Consider the following 24567-nt stretch of genomic DNA (forward strand, 5'->3'; position numbering starts at 1 on the left):
GATGTTTGGGGCTTTGATTATATGGGACCTTTTCCAAAATCCAACGGGTATACTCATATCCTAGTTGCTATTGATTACGTTTCTAAGTGGGTAGAAGCTATCCCAACTAGTAGTGCTGATCACAACACTTCTATCAGGATGCTTAAAGAAGTTATTTTCCCCAGATTTGGAGTCCCTAGATATCTAATGACTGATGGTGGTTCACATTTTATTCATGGTTCTTTCCGTAAAACGCTTGCTAAGTATGATGTCAACCATAGAGTTGCATCTCCCTATCATCCTCAGTCCAGTGGTCAAGTAGAGCTAAGTAATAGAGAGACTAAACTAATTCTGCAAAAGAATGTCAATAGGTCTAGAAAGAATTGGTCTAAGAAGCTCGATGATGCACTATGGGCTTATAGAACTGCTTATAAGAATCCCATGGGCATGTCTTTGTACAAAATGGTTTATGGCAAAGCATGTCATTTACCTCTTGAGCTAGAGCACAAGTCTTATTGGGCAATCAAAGAGCTCAACTTTGATTTCAAACTTGCTGGTGAGAAGAGGTTATTTGATATTAGCTCGCTTGATGAATGGAGAGCTCAGACATATGAAAATGCCAAGTTGTTTAAAGAAAAGGTTAAGAGGTGGCATGATAAAAGGATACAAAAACGTGAGTTCAATGTAGGTGATTATGTCTTGCTATATAATTCTCGTTTAAGATTTTTTGTAGGCAAGCTTCTCTCTAAATGGGAAGGTCCTTACATTGTTGAGGAAGTATATCGTTCCGGTGCCATCAAGATCAACAACACGGAAGGTAATTTTCCGAGAGTGGTAAATGGGCAAAGAATCAAGCATTATATCTCAGGTACTCCCAAAAATGTTGAAATCAATATTATCAATACCATAACTCCGGAGGAGTACATAAGGGATATTTATCAGCCTGTTTCAGACTCCGAAAACGAAGAGGTACGTGATTCGGTAAGTAAACCGACTCCAAAACTTTTCCAGTAGGAACTTTTCTCCGTTTTGGAATTTTTTTAAAAAATAGAAAAAAATTAAAGCAGTCCGGAAAGCGCACGAGGAGGCGACAAGCCTGCCAGGCGCGGGCCACCCCCTGGCCGCGCCTGGGGGGCTTGTGACCACCTCGTGTGCCTCCCGGACTCCGTTTTCTTGCGGACTACTCCTCTGGTCGGAAAAAAATCATTATATATTCTCCCGAAAGGTCTAACCCTCGTATCACGCAAATTTCCTCTGTTTTCGTTTTGAGCTTGTTTCTGCTGCAGATCTAGATCTCTATGGCGTCCCCAAAAGCTCTGAAGGACAAGATCTTCGAGAAGGTCATCAATCCCTACCTCCCAGGAGTGGTGCAACACCCTCAATCTATCGAGATGCGTGAGGGGATGCTGCACATCCGTGATGTTGAGGGTCCCAAGAAGACCGGAAGCATGGAGGCAAGGCTCGAAGCAATGAGCAACAAGTATTCAAGTGCCAAGGATGGTGGAGCGTGGACTCAACGCCAACCACATGATGATCACGGAGTTCACCAACAAACACAACATAGATGCCAATGACATCGGGAAGCACCTCTCCAGGTTCTATGACAGAATTGATCACCTCCAAGCCCAGATCTATGATCTGCAGAACCAAAACTGTGAGTATGAGTATAGATTTAAATCAATACGGTTGGCTGCAGATTTGAGGATTCCGGAGACTCGGTCATCTTTCCATGATGGAGCACCTATGCCTTGGAAGACGGAGGATCAAACCCATGTTCCAACAACACCACCACCATCACCTCCAAAGGAAAACAACTAAGCATGGGTATGGGCAATCCCCTTGGCTTACCAAGCTTGGGAGAGTTGCCCCGGTATCGTATCACCATCACATCTTTTGCCTTTACCTTTTCTTAGTTCGATCCTTTTTGGTTTTATCTTTCTCTAGTAGAATAAATTTCTTAGTGTTTTAGTCTTGAGTTTTGCTTTGTGTCATCCCCGATGTATTCGAGCTCGTGAGCCATATAATAAAGAGTGTCTTAGTTAAGGGCCTTGCCTCATGCCATGATCAAAAGAATGATAATAGAACAAAAGCATGAAAGATCATGTAATGATCTTATGGGAAGTGATGGCTTCACATATAAAAAGAATGTTGATTGAAACTTGTTGAGGGTGGACAAACGTAGACCTTGGTCATTGTTGCAATTAATAGGAAGTGATAAAGAAGGAGAGGTTCACATATAAATATATCATCTTGCACACCATCTATGATTGTGAACACTCACTAAACTATTACATGCTTAGAAGTAGATGTTGGACAAGGAAGATAACATAATGAATTATGCTTGCTTTGTTCTGAACAAGGATTATATGACTAGAGATCCCTTAGCATGTGACGATTGCTTCCACCTCATATCAGCCAAAACTTCCGCACTAAGTGGAGATACTACTTGTGCATCCATAAAGCTTCAACCCCAGTTTTGCCATGAGAGTCCACCATACCTACCTATGGATTGAATAAGATCCCTCAAGTAAGTTGTCATCGGTGCAAGCAATAAAAATTGCTCCCTAAATATGTATGATCTATTAGTGTGTGAAAAATAAGCTTTGTACAAACCTGTGATGAGGAAGACATAAAAGCGACAGACTGCATAATAAAGTTCTTTATCGCAGGAGGCAATATTAAGTGACGTTCCTTCACACTAAGAGGTCGCACATCCAAACCTCAAAAGCGCATGACAATCTCTGCTTCCCTCTGCGAAGGGCCTATCTTGTACCTTTACTTTTTACCCTTGAAAGAGGCATGGTGATCTACACCAATTCCTTATTTCGCCTTTATCTTGGCTAACGTCATATGCTAGGGAAAGATCTATATTCATATGTCAACTTCGAATTAAGTATTCATTAATTATTATTGTTGACATTACCCTCGAGGTAAGTAGTTGGGAGGCAAAACTATAAGCCACTGTCTTTCTCTGTGTCCAACTGAAACTTTGATCTCGTGAGTACCACGTGAGTTGTAGCAATTGTAGAAAACGAAAAGATGATTGAGTATGTGGATTTTCTTTACAAGCTCTTATTTGACTCTTTCCGATGTTATAATAAATTGCAATTGCTTCAATGACTAAAGGCTATGGGTTGTTAATTCTCATTAAGCTTCTTGATCCTTACTTTACCTTGTGAAGGAATTGTCACTTTAGCATAAGAGTTCATATGATGGTATTGCTGTTCTGACTATGATCATGATGCCTGCATGTCCGTATCTTGTATTGTCGACACCTCTCTCTCTCTAAACATGTGGGCATATTTATTGATCTCGGCTTTCGCTTGAGGACAAGCAAGGTCTAAGCTTGGGGGAGTTGATACGTGCATTTTGCATCATGCTTTCATGTTGATATTTATCGCTTTACGGGCTGTTATTACACTTCACGGTACAATACTTATGACTTTTCTCTCTTATTTTGCAAGGTTTACATGAAGAGGGAGAATGCCGGCAGCTGGAATTCTGGCCTGAAAAGGGAGCAAGTTTGAGATACCTATTCTGCGCAACTCCAAAAGCCGTGAAAATTAAGGAGCATTTATTTTGGAATTTATAAAAAAATACTGGGCCGAAGAAGTACCAGAGGGCACTAGCAGGAGGCCACAAGCCTGCTAGGTGCGGCCTACCCCCCTGGCCGCGCCTAGGGGGCTTGTGAGCTCCCTGCTGGCCCTCTGGCCCTCCTCTTTTGCTATAAGGAGGGTTTCGTTCCGAAAAAAAATCAGGAGGAGGCTTTCGGGAGGAATCACCGCCGCCACGAGGCGGAACTTGAGCAGAACCAATCTAGAGCTCCGGCAGGGTCGTCCTGCCGGGGAAAGTTCCCTCCCGGAGGGGGAAATCGTCGCCATCGTCATCACCAACACTCCTCTCATCGGAGGGGACTCATCACCATCAACATCTTCATCAGCACCATCTCATCTCCAAACCCTAGTTCATCTCTTGTAAACAATCTCCGTCTCGCGACTACGATTGGTACTTGTAAGGTTGCTAGTAGTGTTAATTACTCTTTATAGTTGATGCTAGTTGGATTACTTGGTGGAAGATTATATGTTCAGATCTTTGATGCCACTCATTACCTCTCTGGTCATGAATATGATTATGCTTTGTGAGTAGTCACTTTTGTTCCTGAGGATATGGGATAAGTCATGCTATAAGTAGTCATGTGAATTTGGTATTCATTCGATATTTTGATGTGTTGTATGTTGTCACCCCTCTAGTGGTGTTATGTGAACGTCGACTACATAAAACTTCACCATTATTTGGGCCTAGAGGAAGGCATTAGGAAGTAGTAAGTAGATGATGGGTTGCTAGAGTGACAGAAGCTTAAACCCTAGTTTATGCGTTGCTTCATAAGGGGCTGATTTGGATCCACTAGTTTAATGCTATGGTTAGACTTTGTCTTAATGCTTATTTTGTAGTTGCGGATGCTTGCGAGAGGGGTTAATCATAAGTGGGATGCTTGTCCAAGTAGGGGCAGTACCCAAGCACCGGTCCACCCACATATCAAACTATCAAAGTAGCGAACGCGAATCATATGAACATGATGAAAACTAGCTTGACAGAAATTCCAATGTGTCCTCGGGAGCGCTTTACCTCCTATAAGAGTTTGTCCCGTCTTGTCCCTTGCTACAAAAGGGATTGGGCCACTTTGCTGCACCGTTGTTACTTTTTTTACTTGCTACTTGCTGCGAATCATCTTACTACACAACTATCTGTTACCGATAATTTGAGTGCTTGCAGAGATTACCTTGCTGAAAACCACTTGTCAGATCCTTCTGCTCCTCTTTGGGTTCGACACTCTTACTTATTGAAAGGACTACGATAGATCCCCTATACTTGTGGGTCATCAGGAGCCACTTGCTTTGTTTTCCTTGGAACGCTTACGCGGCTTTTGGCATTTTGAGAGATCTTCTGCCAGTTTATCAAAGTTTTGCTTGGGTGTGACATCATCTGTATCGTGAGGCGTGTCTACCATGTAAACATCGTAGGTGATGTTGCAGTCCACCTCCCGGTGTTTGTGGGGGTGGGTTAGTAGGCCTCATCGTCCATATCCTCAAGCTCCTCAGAGACGTAGTCCAATGTGTCAGGTAGATCCTCGACGGTGGCGATCAAGTGGGTGGCGGGTGGTTCATAAAAGTCCCCATAAGCCACTTCGGAGCCGATTTTCGAACTGGTCGGACTTTGGGTAAGTGATATTTGAAGCGATTGGATCTGGTCGAGCGTCTCATTTAACATCGAGAGGCTGACATGACCGATTCTTTCGAGATTCTTGGAGCTAACCTCCGCGACTTCCGTAGGGGAAGCCGATTCGGCAATAGACATCTCCTGCTGTCCGGACATCGTAGTCGGTTTTGAGCTTAAAGCCTCCTCTCCGAAGAAGAGGGGACCGATACCATGGTCGGACAAGGGACCCGGAGACAAGGCTTTGGGATTTTGAGATTCACCGACCGAGGCCATAAGGTTAGCGGGGAACATGTTGCCTCGCGAGTTGGTGGAGACTTCAAAGTCTCTGAACCTTATCCGGTGACTGGAGACAAAACCTTCGATCTCGCCAGGACAGCCAGTTAGGCCCGCGGGCGGCGTGAGACTGCCGAGCGTGGGGACATGTTCCGGGGCGAAGATGCCCCCGTTGCGGACTCGATCTTGACTATCAAGCAAGCCATCGATCCTTTTGGTGATCCAACGATGGAACTCTCTATGAAAGCACCAATGTGGGTGTCAAAAACCGGTAGATCTCGGGTAGGGGTCCCGAACTGTGGAGCTTAGATCGATGGATTGCAGGAACGAGGGGGAGACGATGTTTACCTAGGTTCGGGCCCTCTTGAGGAGGTAAAACCCTACGTCCTGTTTGATTATATTCATGGGGAACGATGGTCACAGAGTTGATCTACCACGAGACCGTATGAGCTAAACCCTAGATCAGATGACCCGCCTCTACACATAAGAACCTCTAGTTTATATAGACACCAGGGCCCCTAGGGTTACATGTTATCGACTTAGATCGGGGGTAGATGGGCTGAACTGGTCCTCCTGCCTTGGAGTGCATGCCTAGTCTACAGAACTTTCCATCTTGAATACGCAACTGTCAGATAATACGGTCTTCACTAACACAACCCATATGATCGCCCATAGGGGACAAGCCGACTGCCCGAGGACCCCTTAATCCGGAACTACCTCACCCGCGCTGGGTGCAAGTGTTTGTTTCTCTTTTGCGCAGTCATGAAATATGGGGGTTGGTTGTTATTCCTATTGGTTCGATAAACATTGGTTCACTACTGAGGGAAATACTTACTTATATTGTGTTGCATCACCCGTTCCTGTTCATGGAAAACCCAACGCAGATCACAAGTATGAGGAAGGATTTCTAGCGCCGTTGTTGGTTGTTATTTTTATTTTCTTTTATATTTTTCTTTCTTCATAAATATCAAAAATACAAAAATGTTTATTTTTCCTGGTTGCTAGTTTACTTCTTCACTTGCTTGAAAGTTGCTATCATGCCTAAATTTGAGAATGGTATCATTGAAAGCGCTAGTGAATATAGCGCTAGTGACTTGGATGAGGAAAGACTAAAATTTAATGGTTCCACTCATTATCCTCCTACAAATCAAGTCCCTACTAGTAATACTCGCACGACTCTAAATTCCAAAATTTATCAAGTGAGCGATGGGAACATTATTGGAAAGCATGTCACCCAAGAATTATTTGAGTTTTCGGTAGTTTTCCCTCTTATTAAAGTATCAATACTCGATGAAAGAAATAGCTGTGTGGATGCTATTACCATGCTCATATTTAAAATAGAAAGAAAATTTGTTCATATCCATCCTATGCTTCAAAAGATATTCTTGGGACTCCCTAGCTTAAAAGATCTCGAGATTATGAAATTTGCTATCACTATCCTTATGCATGAATTTGAGTACATCATGCGTGAAGCGAGATAATTTTTTTCATTCTATGGAATAAAATCTGAACATCCTCCCATAGAAGTGATCCTCCATAACAGATATGTTATACGTAACTTGGAATCTAATGACCATCACAGATTTGACATGAATATGAGGAGGAATGTGCTTCGTGAAGAATTAACAAAATCCATATTTCTCCACCCTTGTGATAAATTTGAATGTATTGCTATAGGATTAATAATGGTTTAGTGAAGATTGGAAAGAAAACAGTATTAAAGAACCTATCAGTGATGGAATCCATGTCTTATATGAAGAACCATTGATGATAGTGATGTGAGTAATGATATTATAAATCCTTTTGGACACTTGAGCTCTTAAAGAAGGTTTGACAAAGGTAACTTATTAAGTAAAATTTTGGAGGAGCTAATTTTGAAGGACATGAAGGGGTCCAACACTTGATCATATGCATCATGGCTAGTTAGGCGCATAAACGGTAGCACTAGGTTGCAAGCAACACAATAGTTATGTTTATATTTTTGTTTTTACTTCCTGTTTGTGTGTGATCACATGATTGTTTCCTCTATAATGATCGTGTTTTTGAGTTTACATTAGTGTTTGTAACATGTCAATTCTTCCGGATGATTTGGATAATAGTAGAATTGATGTGGTTCAAAAATAGAAACTTTAGCGTCCAATGCATAATTTCTTTGACTTTACTGGAACGTCTTTTTGATCTGAAATTTTTATAAAATATTTATATACAATTCCACAGTTCTTCCTAATTTTTCAAAAAAAATTGGAGTTATATAAGTATGGTACTTAACTATACCTTTAGAGATTGTTCTCTTTTTGACATATTGTGTTTTTTGCTTGCATAGTTTGCTTGTTTTGATGATGCTATGAATTTATCGGCGGCGGGAAGGGGGGGTATAAGTCATAGAAAAGTTAGAATACATTACCTTATACAATAATAAAATATTAATCAATTTATAATAGTACTTAAAGTATTTGATATGTTTATTATACTAAGGATCTCACGAAGTTTCTATTGAGTTTTTGTGTGCTTAAGTTTTCAAGTTTTTGGTGTTATCATGGTGGACGAAGGAATAAGGAGCGACGCGAGCCTAAGATTGAGGATGCCCAGGGAACCCCAAGGTAATATACTAGGAAGACTCAAGCGTCTAAGCTTGGGGATGGCCCGAAAGGCATCCCCTCTTTTGTCTCAATCCATCGGTATGTCACCTTGAACTATATTTTTATTCATCACATGATATGAGTTTTTCTTGGAGCGTTGTCTGCTATATTTTAATTTTTGTTTTTATTTTTCCAAAATCATTGTTCTCTGGATACACCCACTTGAGAGAGAGACACGATCACCATGATTTATTAGAATACTCTTTGTGCTTCACTTATATCTTTTGAGCTTAGCAGTTGCTCTAGTAATTCACTTATATCTTTTAGAGAATGATGGCGTATAGATTTTATAGAAATAATTGCGCTCTTGTTCTTCACTTATACTTGTTTGACAGTTAATAAACAACGATGATAGTTTGCATGGGTTATAAGACTAGTTCAAAAATAATAGGTATTCAATGAGTGCATAATCAAAACCACATGTAGCACATAAAAGAGGAATCATGGTTAATGATATTAATGTGGTAATGTGAGAAATCATGAGTGGATGATCATTGGTTAATATAGGTATCGTGAATTAGAGGTGTTAACTTGCTGTTCATCCAAATATTTTTATGGCATGGTGATGATGTGTGAGCATACTTATTCCTCGTTGAAATTCTAGTGTTGTTTAAGTCAAGGGCGCGCGATGGTTAACTCCTACCAACCTCCTCCATAGGGACATGCGAGTAGTGCTTTTCTTTGAGAGAGCTAATAAAATCTTGCAATAAGTATGTGAGTTTTTCATGACTAATGTGAATCCATGGATATACGCACTCTCACGTCCACATATTTGCTAGCCTCTTCGGTACCGCGCATTGCCCATTCTCACCTCAAGGATCGGTGCAACTTTAGCCGGTGCATCCAAACCCCGTGACATGATACGCCCTGTTGCACATAAGCATCATTATATCTTCCTCAAAACAGCTACCATACCTACCTATCATGGCATTTTCATAGCCATTCCGAGATATATTGTCATGCAACTTCCATCGTCACTTCATATGACTTATACTTACATTGTCATATTTCCTTGCATGATCATATAAACTGACATAGTATTTGTGGCAAAGCCACCGTTCATCATTGTTAAACATGTTATGCTCGTGCTAAGGCCCCATAAGACCAACGCACCAGATCAACAAGTGTCACTGATGAAGAGAAGCCCAGGTGAGAAGGATCCAACGTGTAAACACATGAACGTAGACAAACAAAGAACAGATCTGAGTATCCACAAGACAACCCCCGATTAAATCATGTGATAATGCTAGACACACCATCGGGGGCGGGGAGAACCTTCTTTCATATTCAAAAACCGCCACCATCTTTCCTTTGTAAGAAGGACATAAACCCTAACCAAACTCAAATAAACATTTAAAAATGAAGCCTCCAATCGACGAGGACCGAGATTCATCACGCCCCTATGGCCCTAAGGCCACATGAGACAAGGCAGTTGAGCAGCGTTGCCGACAAGAGGCACAAACCTTGGTCACTTTGTTTGCTTGAGAGAGGATGAACGAAGGGGTTGGTTCAACCTTTTTCCTTTTTCTGAGCATCATTTTTTGAAGTATTGTTGCTTCAACTAAAAAGGATTAACTTACATCGAATATCCAATTCGAATCCTAGGTTCATCTGCATCCGGTAAACAGTAAATTTAAAAACAATGCTATAAATTTTCAAAAAAAATCAAGGAGCATATTTAAGTGTGGGAGGTGTATGTCAAATTTCAAAGCATTTGAAAATCTAAATAGCTCTCAGCAAAAAAAGTCAAACTATACATAAATAGTAAAGTCTTCATAGACCCTAAATTTATTTATTTATTCCTAAGAGCTACTCACTTATAAAAATGCCCTGAAATTTGACACGGAAATCATGCACTAAGCCATCTTTCTCCCAAAAAATAGATTTTTTAAAATTTATTTAGTATTTCTTACTATTTGTTTTCACTGCCGGACTCATCTGAGAGCCCGGGAACCAAAGCAACGTTCCCTTTTTTTGTGTACATAAAATAATTTTCCAATATTACCAGCTGCTTGAGAATGAATAGTTGGAAGTACATATTCAGGCCATCAAATTACCAAGCTACCAAATTATATATATATAGTAGTAAGAAGAAGAAGAAGTAGTACTTTACTCCCTCCGTATATATATATAGTGAACTAAACGCCTTATATATTTTTTACCGAAGGAGTACTGGTTAACCGAGCAGCATGTGAAGCAGCATGTCATTGCACGCGTCCATGGCGCCGGGCAGGCACCAGTGTAGGCAGTCCCGGGACACCCTAAACTTCTCCGGCTCCCACATCCGGTACTTGCTCGGGTGGGCGTCCGGCCGCAGCGCCATGGCCTCCGTCACGTCCATCAGCAGCATCCGCACCCCTTTCCCTCTCGCCGCAGCCTCTGCCGCCGCGAACTCCTCCACCTGTATCCGGCGCATCTCCTTCTGCTCCTCGTCCATCTCCCACTCGCCGCGCTGGAGCGGCCGTGTCCGAACGCAGTCGCCGTCCTCGTTCCTCGTCCCGTTCTCGTAGTGCGACGGCGAGATCGTTCGCACGATGACCGTCCTGGAGCGGCCGCCCGGCGCGCCGACGGCCGAGCGCAGCGCGCTCCGGAACGCCAGCCGCAGTGAGTACCGGAGCGTGAGGTCGGTGACGTTGGGCACGAGGCAGCCGCTGCACCCGACAAGGCGGCCGCGCTCGTAGAACACGGCCGGCCGGTAGAACCAGCTGCCGGCGGAGACGACGATGTAGTCGAACATGCCGGCGTGGGCCGCCCATCCAGCGTCCGGCTCGTCCAGGTGGAGGCTCCACAGGCCCGCCCCGCTACGCGTCGGGCCGTCCCGGTCGGTCTCGACGGCCCGGACGAGGAACGGCGACCAGAAGTCGGCGACGGCGAAGCCGTGGCGCTCGTAGCGGTAGACGTATCCCGCTTTGGTCCACGGCGCGGGCCGCTCGGTCCGCGCCAGGAGGCACACGAGCGAGTGCATCTGGTTCCTGGCGAGCGAGTCGCCGACGAACGCCACGGATTTCCCCCTCATGGCGCCGAGGAACCGCGCCGCGTCGAAGCGCGGCAGCTCGCACTCGTCCGGCCGCCACCGCCACCGGATGAACCCGAGGTCCGGCTTGCCGTAGCGCATGCAGTCGTAGTGGCCGTGGATCACGGGGCACGTCTCGTTGGTGTACCGCGGCGCGCCCGGGTCCCGCACCCACTCGCCCTTGAATATGTCGCAGGACCGGTCGACGCCCCGTCCATGGCCCGTCGTGCTCGTGAGCAACGGCGGCATTAGCGGCACGCGGCCGGGCAGGCCCGTCGCCGCGAGGACTACAAGGCACGCCGTGAGGACGGCGGCGGGGAACATATAGTGCCAGTGACGCCTGCAATGGGCAATCGATGGTAGCTTAACCACATGAAACTTCATCGGTGTTAACATCTATCCCAACGAACTACGGATCATGAGCGCTGTGTTTATGAATGAGCATATTTATACGGATTCTTTTTTTTTTCTGCTTCATGAACATTCAGTAGTGTCAGGTGGAAGTAGCATGTCGACGTGATACCATTGAAGACGATCGAAGAAGGTGGTGACTAGTTAGCGTTGGGCGGTACGTAATTAGTATGCAGCTTACACTTGTGATGGTGGATTCCACGTGACCTCTAGTGCTAAACAGGTGCGCCTGTACGAGGCCATGAGCACTTTCCGAGCTGTAAACAGAGCTAGCGGTAGAGCTCCAAACTGACCTTGAGTGCTAAACAGGCGTGTCGAGATTTACGGACTGAACGGTAGTCACCCACCATTCCAGACATTCGAGAATGAGCATTTTATTTCCAGATCTGTCACGTACTCTCCAGGAAACCTACTCTCCAACGCTATGGTTGTGACAACTGACAATCTTAGAGCAAATAACGCTGACCCATAAAACGTATTTACAGTTCATGAAAAACGATTTTACAGACGGGTGTGGGCGAGCGTAGAGTCGCACCCTGTAAAATAAACCTATAAAAAAAATATCCGTAGAAGATGCTCTTTTACGGATCGACTCGAGCTATGACGGAACAGACCCCTTAAACTTAAACTGTAAATCGAATTTCGTTTATATTTTCCCCTGCATCTTCTTCTTCCTCTCGTCTGTGTCCATGATCAACTAAATTTGTTTCTAAATACGGAGTCATCGATTCCTGAATCCATCCAGGAGCTAGCTCCTTCGTCTAGGAATCCATCGAGGGGCTAGCTAGCTAGCTGGCTCCTCCGTCCAGGAATCCATCCAGGGCTAGCTAGCTAGCTAGCTCCTCCGTCCACGAATCCATCCAGGGCTAGCTAGCTAGCTAGCTCCTCCGTCCACGAATCCAGAAGCTATCTAACTAGCTATGGTGTCCACGAATCCATCGAGGAGCTAGCTAGCAGGTCGTGGGATCCATCCAGGAGCTCGAAGCTAGATAGCTAGCTTCCGCCACCGACGCCGAATCCGGCCAGGACGAGCAGGGCGGCCGTCAGGACGAACGGGGTGGCGTTAGGCGCCGGTGGCCGGTGTTCGGGGACGTCCGGGGTTGCGTACGGTGGACGTGGACAGCGGATGCAGAAGTTTCCATGGTAGTTGGGCTCCCGCTAACTGCTTTCTCTCCATGGAAGGCATCGTAGAAGCGGATGCGAAAATTGTGTTTTCGCAGATCGGGAAGAGCTTTTTACCGCGCCCCGTAAAAATATTTACGGGTCCGACGCATTTGCAGGGTCTGATTGGGCAACTTTTTTCACGCAGACCTGTATTTTGACGGTTATTGTGCGGGTTGGGACATTATACGGGTTCTGCTACAAATGCACTTAGGGTATGTTTGGGACTGCTCCACTTCATCAAAATCACCTTCACTTTTTGGTTTTTATCTAGCTTCAGATTGAAAAATAAAAAAATTGATGAAAAGAATCTATTTGATTGGTTAAAGAGGGAGAAATGAAGGGGTATCCATTAACCGGTGGCGGTTGTGGGTAATTCTTCCCCAACTCCAGCTTCTAGAGTTTTTTGAAACACTCTCTAAAGAGCTTCATAAAAACTTTAATTTGTACAGCAGAATCTATTTTTTTATACGGAGCGGTATATCGTGAAGCTATCCTGTTCGGTTTTTTTCTTTTTAAGCGAGACTGAATTTTAAAGAGAGAGCAATCCCAAATAGGGTTTTATTCTAGGCCATTAGCGTAGCATAGTTCTTGTTCAACTCCAGTAGCATAATTGTCCAACTCCAACTCACCCCACTCGCTAATAATGTTAACTTCGATGCGACGGTCTAAATAGACAACGGATTTGACCTGTATTTTATTCATTTAGATCCGCAAGGCAAGCGAAGTTGTCTTGTTTTGTTCGACGGGCCGTAAATGCGCCCAATGCGGTCAACACATACCATATTTGTGGGAAAATTCTATTTGTCGCTCACTGCATCGAATTGCCAACACTTCGCATAGGGGGGGACGGACGCAAGGAACGCGTATGGGTCGGCCTATTCCAGCATTACCTAGCCAGTTCTGGGAATATTCTAGACTTTTCCCACCGGTATTTTTTGATTTTGGAAACTTTCTAGAAGATTTCCTGAACTGATTTTTCTTTTTTTTTCTTTTTTCTTTATTCAATTTTCTTTTTTTATGTTACTTTTTGAAAAAAATTCTGGAATTTTGAAAAATGTTCCTGAAATTGAAAAAATGTTCCGAAATTTAATAAAATGTTCCGGAATTCGGAAAAATGTTCTTAAATAGGTTAGCGATACAATATTGTTCATATGTAGTCACACGATCTGGTGGCTATCAGCGCTTGTGGTGGAAGACCAAGTTGTTGGTTCGATTCCTCTCGGTGCTTCAATTTCGTTTTTGTGATTTTTAGGTTACAGACACACTTCGCAGCGCGTTTTAGTGGGCCGGCACAGCTGCACGCCATCTCTGTGCGTCGCGGCGGCTTCTCGCCGCAAAATGCGGCACATAGGAGGTCCCAGATTTGTGGGCAGACATAGGATTCAAAAACTATATATAAAAGGGTCTGACTTTCTCATATCTGTATATTATCTCACATCTAACCCAGTTTATGGCCCTGTCGTAATTATTTTATTTTGGTTTAATAGTCTAGCCCAGTTTCTACGGCCACGTTCAACTGTCCAGCCATAGGCAAGACCTAGCACAAAAAGTCAGAAAAGAAATAGACTGCGGCAAACTACTCCGTTTATCAAGAAAATATGAGAATGTTTAAATTATTAGTTTAATGATCTAAATGCTTTTATATTTGTTTACAAAGGGAATACAAATCATCGACTCCTGAACAGGTCCTTATATCCACTAGCACATACATATGTTGGTGACAAATAGTCAACGAGAAAATTTTAAGAACTCGTTGTAGCGTCGGGTTTGAAAGCTTTCTTAAACAACTATTGAAAAATTGGAAACAATTTTAAAATGTCGATTTTTTTCAAACACAAAGAATTTTTGGAACTCCAGAATTTTTTGAATAGTGTGAACAATAGTTGTAACTCTGTAGTTGCAGAAAAAACCTAAAATCACGAACTATTTTCAAAATCCTGAACTGTCTTTAAATATTTGATTTAAAAAAAAGAGAAAAACTCTAAAAACACAAAACAACCCCCAAAACAACGAAAAAAAATTAGAAACTGAAACATTTTTTAAATGCCTGAACATTGTTTAAATACAATAAATTTTCTAATTAAATATGAAAAAATTCTGAATTTCTGAACAATTCTGGACACTCGGAACATTTTCCAAAATCATGAGTATTTTATGAAAACGCTTATATTTTTTGCTTTCCCGAACAATTCATAAAAAAGGAACATTGTTTGAAATACCTGAACTTATTGTGAAGAAAGAATAATATGTTTTAAGCTTGCGGACGTTTTTTAAAAGCAGAACCTATTATCATGTTTTCATACATTTTTTGAAAAGCCCAAACAATTTCTGGAAAACCAAAGAATTTTCAAATTCTCAACAGTTTTTTAAAATACAAACATTTTGGAAAACAATGATTTTACTAAAAAGAAAAATAGATAAAAATTATACGAAAAGTAAAATAAATAAAATTCTTTATTTTGGAAAAAATATTAAAATGAGAGGAAAGCCTCTTAACAAAATTCAAATTCTCGATGTTTTTCTTAATTTGAAAATGACAACATCTTTTGAATTTTTTAACTATTTCTGAAAATGAACTTTTTTTAAAGTCAAAAAATTCGATTGCACGTAAAGAATGGACTTGCAACTATGAGCGGGGAAACAAAAAATCAGTGATAGTTGTAAGTCTAAGGTGGACTTTCAAAACTAAGGCGACAAAAATAACTTTGAGACCATTTGTGAGTCGAGGGTGGATTTTAATTAAGACAAAAACAAAAAGAAGATCCCACTTGCAAGTCGAGCGGGGACTTGCAAGTGGGATGAAAATCATAACACATGTCGAATTCCATGTCAAGGGTGAATTTGCAATTGGGACAAATTATGAGCCCATTTGCCAGTCAATGGTCGACTCGCAACTTGGATGAAAGAAGCTATGAGCTTAGTCATGAGTGAAGGGTGGACTTGTAACCAAGATAAAAAAGAATTAATCTAGTTGCGAGTCAAGGGTGGACTTGTAATATGGACATTTGAGGATGGACTTACACGTGGGACAACTACAAAACTACGAGCCTAGTCTCAAGTCAAGGGTCAACTTGCAATTAGGATGAAACAACTACGGGTCCAGTTGCAAGTCAAGGGTCAACTTGCAAGTTGGATGGAAGACAAAACTCAGTCTTAGTTGCGAGTGAAGGGTGGATTTGTAAGCAGGACAACTACAAACTAAGAGCCGAGTTACAAGTCGAGGATGGACTTGCAACTAAGATGAAAGACGAACTACAAGGTCAGTTATGAGTCAAGGGTAGAGCTTTAACTTGGACAATTGATATGACCTACCTCTTCGACTTCTAAAACACATACAGGATAAAATTGGCACACAAGAGTGCAAGAATAAGAAATGCTTGACAAAATAACATACGCACGATATGAAGGGTCTCATAAATGAACAAAAGGGAACAATGCAATACATGAACACATCGATCGACAAAAAGCCAAGAAAGTCCGAGTTACGGGTCAAAGATTAGCTTGCAACTCAGGCAACTATAATTACAAAAAAATGCCATAGTTGCAAGTTAATGGTTGACATGTAACTGCACCCGTAGTTGCAAGTCGATGGTCGATTTGCAACTTGGGAAAATAAACACTACAGAAAAGCCCCCAATTGCGAGCCAAGTGTTGACTTGCAACTTTGGGCAAATACAAAACTTACAAAAAATAATGAGTTGCGACTCGAGGGTTGACTTGCAAATGGGGCCTCGAGTTGCAATTCGAGGTTTGACTTGCAACTCGGGAAACTACAACTACCAAAATATCCCCTAGTTGGAAGTTGGGTTTTGACGTGCAACTTGGGGCAAATACAAAAATTATGGAAAAACCGATGTTGCGAATCGAGGGTTGACTTGCAGTTGAGACCTCGAGTTGCAAGTCAGGGCTTGACTTGCAATTGGAGCAACTACAACTACAAAAAAACAGTTGCGAGTCTAGTGTTGAATTGGAACTGGAGAAAAATACAAATATTACAAAAAGCCCCCCAGGTTGCGAGTCAAGGGTTGACTTGTAAATGGGTTCTTGAGTTGCAAGTAGGGGCGTGACTTGCAAGTGGGGCCACTAGAACTAAAAAAGGCTCCCTATTGTGAGTCGAGTGTTGACTTGTAACTTTGGTCAAAACAAATTATGCCCCCCAGGGTTTGCTTGCAAATGGGGCAACTTCAAATAAAAGTTTTCCTAGTTGCAAGTTAAGTGTTGACTTGCAAGTGCGGAAAATACAAAACTATGATCCAGTATTACTTGTTCATGATTTGACTTAGTGACCTTCGCGAATGTAAATAGTAGCGTTCACTCACATTTTTTCCTAGTTGCCGTGAAATATATTACTATCGTTTTGAAGGGTTAGGGCGTTGGGGTAATTCAAGGTGACAGTAAAAACCTTTGATCCATGCCCATCATAGTTGATAGGGGAGTTATGGAGAACCTTTAGAAACTACGCGTCCACGGGGTAACCCTTAATTATCATGAGTTGTAACCCTATGGGGGAGACTATATGATGGTGGCGTCCGTGGCACGAAGTCTACGTTGGAGTAGAACATCTATTGTACCCGGCTACGCCCACTTATGCCTTTGCCCGATGAATAGAGGATATGATAGTTCATATGTTGTAGTGATTCCGGACCCCTCGAGAACGTTTACTACTCAAGCGTCTTCCTTATTAACATACTATCTTTTATTTCCTATTGTGATCTTTCTTGTTGGTAGTTTGTATAATTACATTTTTTACATTGTTTCCCTAGCAACTGATAGAGTAGATTATTTCCAAACTCTCGTTTGGGTGTGTACATAGTTGCGTGAAGTGATGACATAGTTGCATGGTTTTTGGTGCCTTCCTATAAGTTCCATATGGGTTCAACACTTTACAAAAGTGCTAGAACAACCATGTGCACTTGCAGGTCATCAAGCATTTTCTGGCACCACTGCTAGGAGCATAGAACTTGATCATTATTTACCCTAGGCATTTAGTTTATTTTGTTTGTTGCTATAATCTTACTGTTTTTATTTAAACCCAAAAATATATAAAAAATATCTACTAATCATGTCTTCCAAGATTTCTCTTAATGGACAAATGAAAATTGTGATGGAGCATAAGAGAGACCTAATCCCACCATTGGCCATCAATGACCACAAGATAAAGGAATCTCCCCAAAAATTGGACAAGTGGTAATTACTAATATGCGAAGAATATTCGATCACTTGTGATGTTTGTGAAAGTGAAGGGAATTTCACTTATCAATGTAAGTGCAATTATGATCATGTGCTAGCAACTTATAATAGTGGTGATAAATGCAATGCTAGTATGGCAGTCATACAAGTTGTACTCTATATGGGTGCCCATGAGGTTTCACAACTAATAGGAGGGGAAGGGGTTGATTGTATTGTGCTTCATAGTGCTTATGTACAATTGCATCTTATTAGCTGCTTTTGCATAGATAATTTCTATAGTAATGCTTTAGTGACTAATATGTCGGAGCGGGTCGCTACCGCTTTGGAGGAAAAGAATCTTTTGCATGGCTTGTAGGATAATGACGAAAATGATGCGCCCCTACCAATCCATCTCTAGTAATGACTTGTATGATGCCCAAATCCTTGATGAAAAATCTCGAGAGGACATTGATAGTCTACATGAATTCATTGAAGTCATTCCTAATGATCAGCTAGAGTTGCAATCTTCAAAGGGCGAATCACCGGCTTCAGAAGAAAATTATGAAGTGTTCACCCGCAACAATAGCCATGGTAAGTATTTACATTTATATATCTCTCTAACTCTCTCATTTCCGAAAGATGAGGCGACATGGCCACTTAGCTCAGTGCATCGGTACTCGCCAAAGAGGGAGTATTAATTTACATACATGATGCTCATGCACCGTAAGCGTGTGCGCCTCCTACCAAGCTCTCCTATGACGTGCTCCAAACCCCGGTCGGAGGTAGGCATCCAAATCGGGGTTGATATCCCTTGGGATCTGGGTGGATGACCTTATGAAGCACCGAAGCCTAGCTATATGGCTAGAAAGAAAGCACTACGTGGGAGGTTTTCTTCAAAATTTCTAACTAGGGGTTGATATCCCTTGGGATCCGAGTGGAGGTTTCTTTAAAATTTTCAACTCTCAAAATAATATAAGTGAAGAAAAAGAGGGTTTCTTCAAAAATTCTACTAAGTCTCAAAATAATCTAAGTGAAGCATGAGAGAAAATTTCTTCAAAATAACAACACCACCGTGCTCGAAAAGGTATAAATGAAGCACTAGAGCAATTCCATGGCTCTAAAAAAATTAAGTGAACCATAAAGAGCGATTCTAACGATCAATGGAATAATTTGGCTCTCTCAAGTAGGTGTGTCGAGCAAGGTTTTTTATGTCAAACTAATCAGGAAAGCAAGCAAAGAATCATATAATACAAGACGCTCCAAGCAAAACTCATGATATATGACGAATAAAGATATAGCTCCATGTAAAATTACCAATGGTTGTTAGAAGAAAGAGGGGATACCTTTCGGGACATCCCCAAGATTAGTTGCTTGGTACTCTTTGGATATTACCTTGGGGTGTCATGGGGCATCCCCAAGCTTAGGCTTTTATCACTCCTTATTCCTTCATCCATCGTGATCTCACCCAAAACTTGAAAACTTCAATCACACAAAACTCAACAAAACTTTCGTGAGATCCGTTGGTATAAGAAAACCAAACTTTACTTTAGGTACTTTTTAAAACCCATTCCAATTTTTTTTGCATTATACCTACTATATTCTAACTTTAACATGGCTTATACTATTGGGGAACGTTGCATGGGAAAAAAATCCTACGCTCACCAAGATCAATCTAGGAGATGCACATCTATGAGAGGAGAGATTATATCTACATACCATTGTAGATCGATAAGCGGAAGCGTTAAAGAATGCGGTTGATGTAGTGGTACGTCTTTGCGATCCAATCACGATCCGTCCCACGAACTCGCGATCGAGCGCCGAACGGACGACACCTCCGCGTTCAGTACATGTACAGCTCGATAACGTTTCCACCTCCTCAATCCAGCGAGCGAGGGCGGAGTAGTAGATAAGTTATCCGGAAACACGATGCCGTGGTGGCGGTGGTGTTGGTGCTATCTCGGCAGGGCTACGCCTGGCGCTACCGAAACTGTGAACGAAGGAGAAAACGATCTACGAAGAGATAGGGGCACCAAGGGCTCGTGTGTGCTCTTGGGGCGCCCCCTCCCCTCTATATATAGGTGGAGGGGCGTGGGGAACAACTCCTCCAAGCCGTAGGGCGCAGCCAAGGGGGAGGTGGAATCCTATCCCCCTCTGTCCCTTCAATACAAAGGTGGACTTTCCAACTTTCCCAACTCCATGGGCCTTGAGGGACTTGTGCACTTGGCCCAGTAAGGCCTCAATGTCTCTCCTCAGCCCATACAAAGCCTTAGGACAATATAGAATCCTTGGTGGACTCCCGGACTCCTCTATAAGTTTCCGGAACCTTCTAGAAGCTTCTCGGTATAATACCGGAAAAACCAAAACTTTTCCGTTAGCCAAAATATGACTTCCCATATATAAATCTTTACCTCCGGACTATTGCGGAACTTCTCGTTATATTCGGGATCTCATCCGATACTCCAAAAAACATTCAGTTACCATCACACATAACTCAACAATACAAAATCGTTAGTGAATCTTAAGTGTGAAGGCCCTACGAGTTCGAGAACTATGCAGACATGACCGAGACACTCTCAGACCAATAACCAATAGAGGGACCTGGATGTACATATTGGCTCCTACATATTCTATGAAGATCTTTATCGGTCGAATCACACTCTCAAAGATTCAATCAATCCCGTATACTATTCCCTTTATCCATTGGTATGTTACTTGCCCGAGATTCGATCATCGGTATCTCTATACCTAGTTCAATCTCATTACCGGCAAGTCTGTTTACTCATTCCGTAATACAAGATCCCGTGTCTAACTCCTGAGTCACATTGCTTGCAAGCTCATTGTGATGTTGTATTACCAAGTGGGCCCTAGAGGTACATCTCCGTCATATGGAGTGACAAATCCGAGTCACGGTTCACGCCAATCCAACACACACCTTCAGAGATACCTGTAGAGCACCTTTATAGTCACCCAGTTACGTTGAGATGTTTGATACACACAAGGCATTCCTCCGGTGCCCGGGAGTTTCATTGTCTCATGGTCATAGGAACAGATACTTGACATGCAGAAAACAGTAGCAATAAACTGACACGATCACATGCTACGTTCATAGTTTAGGTCTTGTCCATCACATTATTCTCCTAATGATGTGATCCCGTTATCAAACGACAAGTCACGCCTATGGTCAGGAAACCTTGACCGTATTTGATCAACGAGCTAGTCCTTAGAGGCTCACTAGGGACATTATGTTGTCTATGTATCCACACATGTATTTGAGTTTCCAGTCAATACAATTTTAGCATGGATGATGAACGATTATCATGAACAAGGAAATATAATAATAACTAATTTATTATTGCCTCTAGGGCATATTTCCAATAGTCTCCCACTTGCACTAGAGTCAGTAATCAAGTTCATATCACTATGTGATTCGCACTCAATAAATTATGGGGTTTAATCATGTTTGTTTGTGAGAGAGGCTTTAGTCAACGGGTGTGAACCTTCCAGATTCGTGTGTGCTTTACAAATCTCATGGTCATCCTATATATGCTGCTACAACGCGACATTTGGAACCATTCGAAATGACTACTCCACTGTACGAATCCGGTTTGCTACTCAGAGCCATCCGAATTCGTGTTAAAGCTAGCATCGACGTAACCCTTTACGACAAACTCTTTTATCACCTTCATAATCGAAAAACATTTCCTTAGTCCTCAAGTTATTAAGGATAATTTTGACAAATGTCCAGTGATCCATTCTTGGATCACTCTTGTACCCCTTGACAGACTCATGGCAAGGCACACATCATGTGCAGTACACAACATGGCATAGTATTGAGCCTATGGCTAAGGCATAGGGGACAACCTTCGTCCTTTCTATTTCTTCTGTCGTGGTCGATCTTTGAGTCTTACTCCAATTCACACCTTATAAGACAACCAAGAACTCCTTATTTGACCGATCTATTTTGAACTCCTTCAAAATCTTGTCAAGGTATGTATTCACTGAAAGATTTATCAAGTGTCTTGATCTATCTCTATAGATCTTGATGCTCAACTTCAAGTAGCACATCCAGGTTTTCCTTTGAAAAACACTTTTCAAACAACCCTATATGCTTTCTAGAAATTCTACATCATTATCGATCAACAATAAGCCAACCACACATGCTTATCAGAAATTCTATAGTGCTCCCACTCACTTTCTTGGAAATACAAGTTTCTCATAAACTTTGTATGTACCCAAAAGCTTTGATCATCTCATCAAAGCGTATATTCCAACTCCGAGATGCTTGCTCCAGTCCATAGAAGGATCGCTCGAGCTTGCATTCTCGTTAGCATCCTTAGGATCGACAAAACATTCTAGTTGTATCACATACAACCTTTCCTCAAGGAAACCGTTAAGGAAATAATGTTATGACATCCATCTTCCAGATTTCATAATTGAAAAATGCAGCAACTTCTAACATAACTCCAATAGAATTTTAGCATTGCTACGAGTGAGAAAGTCTCATCATAGTCAACTCTTTGAACCTGTCGGAAACATCTTTGCGACAAGTCGAGCTTTTTGAATGACGACATTCACCATCATCGCCAGTCTTCCTTTTAAAGATCCATTTGTACCTAAGAGCCTAACGACCATCAGGTAGTTCTTCCAAAGTCTACACTTTGTTTTCATACATGGATCCTATCTCGGATTTCATGGCCTCCAGTCATTCATCGAAATCCAGGCCCACCATCGCTTCTCCATGGCTGGTAGGTTCGTTGTTGTACAATAACATGACCTCCAAGACAGGATTACCGTACCATTTTGGAGCAGTATGTGTCCTTGTCGACCTACGAGGTTTGTAGTTACTTGATCCAAAGCTTCAAGATCACTATCATCAACTTCCACTTCAACTAGTGTAGGCGCCATAGGTAATACTTCATGCGCCCTTCTACTCTCTGGTTGAAGTAGTGGTTCAAAAACCTCATCAAGTTCCACCATCCTCCCACTCAATTCTTTTGAGAGAAACACTTCCTCGAGAAAGGACCCATTTTAGCAATAAACACTTTGCCTTCAGATCTGAGATAGGAGGTATACCCAACTGGTTTGGGTATCCTATGAAGCCTTTTGACATAAACATCATAGCCCCAAACTTTAAGAAACGACAGCTTAGGTTTCTCTAAACGATAGTTCATACGGTGTAGCGTCAACGAAATTTTACCCTATTTAAAGTGAATGTGGTTGTCTCTAATGCATAACCGCAAAACGATAGAGGTAATTTGATAAGAGACATCATAGAACGCACCATATCCAATAGGGCACGGCTACAACGTTCGCACACACCTTCACACTATGGTGTTCCAGGTGGCATGAGTTTTGACACAATTTCCACACTGTCTTAAATGTATAACAAACTCCCAACTCAGATATTCATCTCTACGATCACATCGTAGACATTACATCCTCTTGTCACGACAATCTTCAACATCACTTGGAAATTGCTTGAACTTTTCAATAATGCAGACTCATGATTCATCAAGTAAATACACCTCAAATCATCTGTGAAGTAAGAACATAATGATATCCACTACGTGCCTCACCACTCATTGGACTTCATACATAAAAATGTATTATTTCCAATAAGTCACTTAATCGTTCCTTCTCACTGGAAGACGAGGTCTTCAGTCATCTTGCCCATGTGGCATGGTTTGCATGTCTCAAGTGATTTAAAATCAAGTGAGTCCAAAAGATCCATCTGCATGGAGTTTCTTCATGAGTTTACACCAATATGCATGGTTCGCATGTCTCAAACGACTCAAAAATGAGTGAGTCCAAAGGTCTGTCATCATGGAGCTTCTTCATGTGTTTTATACCAACATGACTTAAGCGGCAGTGCCACAAGTAAGTGGTACTATCATTACTACTTTGTATCTTTTGGCATTAATATTATGAACATGTGTACCACCACAATCGAGATTCAATAAACCATTCATATTAGGTGCATGACCATTGAAGATATTAGTCAAGTAAACAGAGTAGCCATTATTCTCTTTAATTGAATAACCGTGTTGCAATAGACATGATCCAATCATGTTCATGCTCAACGCAAACACCAAACAACATTTGGGTTTAACACTAATCCCGATGGTAGAGGGAGTGTGCCATGGTGATCACATCGACCTTGGAAACACTTCCAACACACATCCTCACCTCGACTTTAGCTAGTCTATGTTTACTCCGTAGCTTTTTGTTTCGAGCTAGTAACATTTAGCAACTGAACCAGTATCTAATACCCATGTTCTACTAGGAGTACTAGTAAAGTACACACGTATATCTAATATACATCTGTTGACGTTGCCAGCCTTCTTATCTACCAAGTGTCTAGGGAAGTTCCTCCTCAGTGATCATTCCCCTCTTCATAGAAGCACTTAGTCTCGATTTTGGGTTCAACCTTGGGTTTCTTCATTGGAGTGACAACTGACTTGTCATTTTTAAGTTTCCCTTCATTCCCTTTGCCCTTCTTGAAACTAGTGGTTTAACTAACCATCAACACTTGATGCTCCTTCTTGATTTCTACCTCCACGGTGTCAAACATCGTGAATAGCTCGGGGATCATCATCTCCATCCCTCATATGCTATAGTTCACCACAAAGCTCAGTAGCTTGGTGGCAGTGACTTTGGAGCACTATATCAATCGCTATCTCATCTGGAAGATCAACTCCCACT

The 24567-nt window shown here is 42.1% G+C and overlaps 1 protein-coding gene across 1 annotated transcript; it reads right to left on the minus strand.

Moving 5' to 3' along the window:
* Positions 1–10094: 10094 nt before the first annotated feature.
* Positions 10095–11632, minus strand: LOC123412790 (protein trichome birefringence-like 19). Its single transcript, XM_045105724.1, has one exon. It carries the CDS (start codon positions 11515–11517, stop codon positions 10285–10287), a length of 1233 nt encoding a protein of 410 aa, XP_044961659.1. The 5' UTR covers positions 11518–11632; the 3' UTR covers positions 10095–10284.
* Between the last annotated feature and the right edge of the window lie 12935 nt (positions 11633–24567).

The sequence above is a fragment of the Hordeum vulgare genome, chromosome 7H (genome assembly GCF_904849725.1).
Source record: "Hordeum vulgare subsp. vulgare chromosome 7H, MorexV3_pseudomolecules_assembly, whole genome shotgun sequence".
Taxonomy (NCBI): domain Eukaryota; kingdom Viridiplantae; phylum Streptophyta; class Magnoliopsida; order Poales; family Poaceae; genus Hordeum; species Hordeum vulgare.